The sequence below is a fragment of the Microtus ochrogaster genome, linkage group LG10 (genome assembly GCF_000317375.1).
Source record: "Microtus ochrogaster isolate Prairie Vole_2 linkage group LG10, MicOch1.0, whole genome shotgun sequence".
In the NCBI taxonomy this organism is placed as follows: Eukaryota; Metazoa; Chordata; class Mammalia; order Rodentia; family Cricetidae; genus Microtus; species Microtus ochrogaster.
Genome location: NC_022035.1, coordinates 13,652,431 through 13,659,534, shown reverse-complemented (window position 1 = coordinate 13,659,534; position 7,104 = coordinate 13,652,431). Strand labels below are relative to the sequence as shown.

The 7,104-nt window shown below is 39.6% G+C and overlaps 1 protein-coding gene across 1 annotated transcript; it reads right to left on the bottom strand.

The window, feature by feature from the left end:
* Positions 1-386: 386 nt before the first annotated feature.
* Positions 387-6,817, bottom strand: Lsm8 (LSM8 homolog, U6 small nuclear RNA associated). The gene is made up of 4 exons (XM_005363763.2): positions 6,673-6,817; positions 5,701-5,741; positions 3,264-3,391; positions 387-1,423 (listed from the first exon to the last, which is right to left on the bottom strand). The coding sequence occupies exons 1-4, from the start codon at positions 6,701-6,703 to the stop codon at positions 1,333-1,335; spliced, it is 291 nt and encodes a 96-aa protein (XP_005363820.1). The 5' UTR covers positions 6,704-6,817; the 3' UTR covers positions 387-1,332.
* Positions 6,818-7,104: the final 287 nt, after the last annotated feature.

Here is a 7,104-nt window from a genome sequence, read left to right as displayed (position 1 = left end):
CCTGTATGTTTTAATTAACCCAAAGAATTGCATCAATTTTGACTATTAAAGTGTTAAACTCACCTCTGAACTCTACAAAGAACCCACTCCATAACTTACACAAACCATCCATTATCCTTTCCTTCTTTAAGGTATCTAAGTCATTAAAATTATGGCATTTAGGCCAAAATCAGCCTGCCTGCACTGAAAGGGGTTCTACTGGGAAAACCAAATCTATGCAATTATTACCTACTGCTGCTTATGCTGTAACAAGAAGCAAGCAACCATTCTTAGACCACATGGCCTTTCAAGTCTAAGGTTTACTATTTACATCTTTACAGAAATTCTTGCACTTTCACTTAAAAAAATGGAAAACATTTAAAAAAAAAGACTGATTTTATTTGAATTATAATACACACTTTTCTGTTTGATCCAAAGATACCCATTTTGGCCCACACATAAAACTATAAATGCGTACACTATGAAATCGACCTCCAACACTGCTTCCATGAATTCTCTGAGACAACTTTTTTTTTTTATGAGACCAGCTCAATGGAACGAGCGAATGGAGACACAGCAGAGCACTGCTCTGGACTGAAGTCAATACCCACACTGTACAAAACTCCTGTAACGGCAGACATTCCCCACACTTTTTTAAAAGATTCAGCAGCACAACAGTATTTAAGATACGCAGAATCTGTTTTCAGACACTAAATTCTGGGACCTTACTAGGCATCTGAAGATTTATCGACGTCCTCCTGGTCACTCTTTCCTATTCATTTTCGTTGCAACTTACGCGTGCAGTTTTTCACTACTCAACCAAATTGTATATTCACATCTCTTAGACCTAAGGATCAAGTTTTTCAACCACCGTAGATCTAGAGAGCAGTGGGATAAACATCTCAGGTACAACTCAGGTACTTGTAGAAGACAATTTATTGTCTAGTTATTTTATTAAAAAAAAAAAAAAGGTAAGAAATGTGTCTCTTTTTTTTTGAAATGTGTCTCTTTTATTACTATTATTTGCATGTATAAGTTATAATAATAGCCCAAGTTCTTTTTACAGCCAATTTCCATAAATATTAAATTACCAAACGCAATAGTATTTGCAAAGTTTTCAAAATGATCCTTAGAGTTTTATATCATTTAGTAGAAAAATAAACCAGGCAACCACATTTATTAATTTAGGCAATGTTTCCCAATAAAAATGTAGAAATATTTAAATTTACATATTACAATGAACCAACACAAAGTCAAAATCCACAATTACACATTCATAAAAAAATCTCAACATCATCTTCAGGACAAGCAGTTTCTGTACAGGATTTACAGACATCTAAGCAGTCTGAGTCTTCAGTGTGCAACGGAGTTCAGAGGTTCTGCTCGGATGTTCCCCAAGTCGAGCGCAGAGTCCGTCTCCTCGTCAATTTCTCCAATGACCGCTCTATTATTAGCATGGGAAAGAGTTAAATAATGCCGAAATAAACTTCCATACATTTCTACAATCCCATCAACTACTGCATCCTATTTCATTCTTCCAAACATGTGGTCCTGTGAGAGAGCGGTACAAACATGAACCACTTCCTAATTCTGAATGGCCGTGTAAGTCACGACACTCAGGAACCGATGTGAAGGTGGAGTGACAGGAACCAGTAGTAAAGAGATGCTGCAAAGTGTTGAACACCAGATCTTGCGAAAACTCACGGCTGATCCACTGCATTTTATTTACAGCCAAACAAATGCCCCCACGGGGCAACTGCAAGCTACTAACAAGACAGGAATCCTTAAGATTTTAAGAGTTTTCACAAGCTCGTAAAAGCAGGTTCCAGGCCCAGCAGGCCTAGGGTGAATGTTCAAGTATGGTATCTTTGAACACAGACAGGAGGCACTCTAAAAGAGGAACGAGTCCACACACAGTGCGGCTGTGGGCAGAGGAGAAGAACCCTCTGCTCTGGCTCGTTCCTTTACAACTCACATCATAATTTCTCCTAAGTCATCTCCAGACAACATTTCATGAATCATAAACCCAAATTTGATTAAGGATCAATCAACCTACTTCCCAAATACAGACTTCAAATAAAGTTAAGAGAATAAAGCATATATCCATTTTAAGATAAACTTACGGTATCCACTAATGAATTAAACTTAGTCTACTAAATGAATGAAGTATCCCTATCATCTTACATACCCCTTCAAACCACCATCTTTTGCTGTCCTGAAGTCATATTTTGACTCTTCAGAGTTCTAGAAACATTTAAATTAAATTTAAATTTTAGCTATGTAAGCAGGTTAGACCTACAGTACTTAATACTTGGGAACCTGAAGGAGAATGAAGTCAGTCTGGTCTATGTAGCAAGCTCCAGGTCAGTCTGGGTTACATCTTTGAAAGAGGTGGGGGGAGATCACCAAAACTAAAACACAAAAACAAAAGGTCCCCAGAACTCCAAATTTAAAATTTAGTTCTTTGGTCACCAGCTACTTTTCAAATATCACAGCTACTCAAAACAAGTAGATATAATACTGGAAAATGTTGATACTTAAGACATCTATCATCAGAAAAAGATTATTTTGAATAGCACCACTCAAAATGGCTGCAGTCTTTCTCAAATTGCCTCCTCTAAGATATTCTCAAATTAAATTCAACCAGACAATGGGTTTTCACAGGACATGTTAAGTATATCCACTTCACTAAAAACAGCTAAATGAACCTGAATTATTCAAAAATAGCTCAAACAGGAGATTTTTAAAGCGATTTTTCCAAAATGTTATAAACTTTCTTTAAGGAACAATTTGGTGTTCCTTTCTGGGCCTACCCAGGCCACTTTCCTATTAGTATGTACACACACTACATACACACACAAACACAAAACACACACATTAGTGGTTTAGGCTACTCAGAGGCTGTGATAAAAGGTGGATCTAAAATTCAAGGTCAGTCTAAGCAACTTTGGAAAGCCTGGTCTCAAAGTGTAAAAGAGAGCTGGAGAACATAGCAGTGACAGACTGCCTGTTCTGCACACACAAGAGTCGAGGTTCAAAGGCCAACTCTCAATTAAGTAAACACAAATGAGGTCTCAGTAGGTAAATGTTTGGTTTGTGAAGTAACGACTTCAACATAAAAAGTATAAATCAAATATAAGATAAGCTATTTCTACAAAACAGATGAATGCACAATTCTATTACATATGGATGACATCATATAAGTTGGGGAAAATCTCTCTTCCACAACACAAGCACACCAGTAGTGAGAACGTAACTTCACTAAAATGACTTATTTTACTTACACGTTGTCACCTCTCACAATGTATAATCCTAATACGACTTGTTCGACTCCTTGCGAAGAACTGAACACCCTCTCGTGGCTTTCATCCAAAATCAAATTAATGGTCTGGTCAAAACCTTTTAGTGTTCCCTGAAAAAATAAATAAATAAATTATATATATATATATATATATATTCTGGTTCTGAATATGTAGATCAAACTTACAACCATTTCAGCTGTCAGCTAAGTACTTATGTCTTCATGTACGCCCACGAGCAAACACAATGTCTCTCCAGTGCAGAAGTAGCCCATGACACAGACTTTACCTCTTGTTTTATGATGGGGTAAACCTGTACAAAGCTGACTATTGTACAGCTGCAAAGGACAGCCAGGCACTAGTATTTCCAAGTAAGGAAATTCACATAGTCCGGGAACTAGCACTGTACAATAAAGCAGAAACTAAAATAGGACATGTTTGAGAGAAAATGATTTACCTTTTTAACTTAATAATAAGGAGAACTACAAACCAGCCAAATAACAGTTCACTGTATGTTACTTCTTAGTGAAAGGCACTGGCTAGAGGAACCCACTGCACAAATCACCTCGACTTTCCTTCACCATGGTGACAGTACTGTTTTGCTCATTTCAAATAACAAACCTACCTGATGCTCCAGAAATCAAATCATGGTTCAAGATTTCATGGACAGTAAATAGTACAGAAAAACAAGACAAGCTCCAGAGCCAGATCACAAAATAACAATGATACTATGTTATAAACAGCACTTTTCAGAAATTAGTCTAAAAATATACACAAAATCACATGGTAGCTACACCTAACATTTAGTACATCCTTGCTGCTAATATTGTAACTTGTATGCATGTATTATTGAATTCTCTTAATATTACAATAGACATATATAGAACTGAAATAATCAGAAACTAAATTTGAAGGAAATAATCAGGAATAATTGTGTGGCCATAGCAAAATGTAATATCACAAATAAGTTTCTAAAGAAATATCTTATTTTGGACTTTGCTGGTTAATCTCTGGGTTCACCATTAAACTCCCATGTTCTGAAAGCCATAATCATAAAAAATCAAAATGAACTAAAAAGAAACTTGGAATCTAGAAATTGGGAAGAAAAATGAGATTATTTCCTATAGCACTCAACCAATGGCAGTTATCATAAATCCCTATAAAAGTCCTCTTGCCTTCATTACACATGCAAAAGCTTTATCAGGTGACTACGTGATAAAGCCAGAACTACTGAATGTCAACTCAATGGTTCTGTTTAGATTTTTCTATAGGCATTTTCTAACAGAAATAAGAAATTTATAAACATGAGGTTTTCAAACATCAGCTCTTGCAAATTACCTGTTAACAGCAACAGACTTCTCGCATGTTGAAAGTAGCATATTCCTAATGACCCTTTCCTAATTGTTCGGCTGACAAAATTCAGACTGTGTCCTCACCACCACTACCACAAACAACAGAAAACCTACACACTCGCTTCCTTTATTAAGAACAAGGGAAGTAAAACACAATTTACAACACTTTATAGTTTTGTTACTTTTTATACTGAATCTCTGGAAAAGTAACTCTTTTTTTCTAAGTTTGGATCCTCATCTATAAGGTGGTAACTCTTCACAAGGTTGTTTGCAAACTAAGGAACACAAAAATTCTCGGCACAGGGCACATGCATTTAGTCTACGGCAGTCTATCCCTTGGACTGCGATTGCTCACTAAGGAGTAAGAAGAATCAAAAGGACTGAGAAGAAAAGGAAGTGGTTGAAGAGATGGCTCAGTGGATCAGAGCATATACTGCTCTTCCAAAGGATCCTTCTTAGCATCCGCACAGGGTGGCTCACAACTGCCTGTAACCCAGCTCCAGTGGATCTGACAAACGCTTCTTGGCTCCTTGTGTAGTATAACCCCACATGCATGGCAGACACTCACACAGACACACACATAAACAGGAGTAAAAATAAACCTATAAGGAAAACATGGGATTAAATTAGTCTTGCAAGGTCCCAAAGATCATACCCCAGTGAAGCCATTGTTAACTTAGTTTCTGAAACCACACTCATTATTTTTGAAGAACAATAAAATCATAGAATACACATTCCTCAGACTGGCTCTCCACACTGTTAAGCAACCTACAAGCGCATATACATAAGACACAAATCGTTAAAGAGCTCTAAATTAAAATAAACACAAGGAATGGAATGGGAATGAAAGAGTCAGTTTATTACACCTCTGCATTTCAGAGTCCAAGTCTTTAAGGTTTAATTGCGATGTTGGACTAGCAGTCAAGAAAGAGGGTCTGTCAAACTAGCTGAATCATAGGAACACTAGAATCTAGGTTATACTGTGTTACCTGAACATTAGATCAGAAATGGTACTTCAAATACACCCCCAAGAAACCCACAGGAAAGAGGAAAATGAAAATACCACTTACCACAATCATTCTCCCATCAGAAGTGATAACAGCAACAGTTCCTGAGAACCGAGTTAAGGACAGTATTTCTTAGAGATTACAAACTGAAAACTTTCAGCCTGGTAAGGAAATAGTTTCAAATTACTTAAAAAAGAAAAGGAAAAAAAAGTGGGAGAATTAAGATTCAACACAGCCGCTGCTCATAAGGGCAAAAGCTTCTTTAAAAAACTTGTTTCAATTCTACCTTGAAAAAACGGTTCATCAAATGGGAGAAGGGCAGAGAGTCTGTGACGTTTGACCCTGGTTTAAACAACAAGGGTTTCAATCTGACACGGAGCAAGACAATCCCCTTCCCTTCTTAGATCCATTTCTTCACCTCTGAAATAAAAATTGGATGCGTTCTTATCAACGCTGCATCATTTTAAGCATGTTAAGACCCTTCTAATCCAAGACCTGGTCATAATTGCTGCTATCAAGTTATAATCCTTACATCATGAAAAGTTCTCTGTACTTAGCTTGTTTCTTCTTTGTACATAGACTCGATGCACTGTTTCCGTCCTGACTTTAAAGCAGAAGTTCTAATCTAAATCTTACACGGGCTCTGGAAGGCCACTTGCGTCTCACTAAACCCCATCACAATTACAAGCTTTCTTTTAACGCCATCGCATAGACAGTTAAAGTGGAGGCATGGGGCCCGAAATTCAAATTAGAGAACCGTCTTTTCTATTACTTCCGAACAGCAAGCCTGCGAGTACCTGATAACCTGAGGAAGAAACTTCACCTTATTCCCAATGCTGGAACACACGAGCCTTAAGGAATCTGGAATTATGGGTAGGCTACTTGCGGGAAACTTCTAACGACACTGGGGTCTGTGATGTGCACGGAAAAGCCCCGGGTCCGTGCGCAGGACCCCACCGCGGACCCCGCCCCCGGCTTCCCCGGCCCCCTTCCCCCCGCCGCGGCCTGAGCCATCGCAGCCCCGCCCGAGGATACGGTTGATGTAGTTCTCCAAGGCAGACGTCATGCTGCTGGGCCCGGAGGTCCCGGGAATTATAGACGAGCCGGCAACAAGGAGACGAGACGCCGCCGGCCAGGAACACGTCCCGGTTCGCGCCCGCTCGTGGATACAAACACCGCGAGACGTGCGAGGCCTTAGCGGCAGCCAATCACTAAACAGGAGGAGCCGACCAAACAGGAAGCGGGGCGGTGCTGAGTAGTGTGCGTATGCTTCCGCCGGACTTCCGGGTAGCGATCGCTAGGAGGAGCCAGACCAAGGCGGGAGAGGCGGAAGTGAGTGGAGGGGGAGGCGGGAGGGCGCGAGCCGAGGGGAAGGAGCCGCGGGGAAGGGAGTGCGGTCCTTGCTGAACGCGGTGTGCAAAGACACGCCATTCCCGGAGACACCCGAGAGAAGACGTTTCCTCGGCG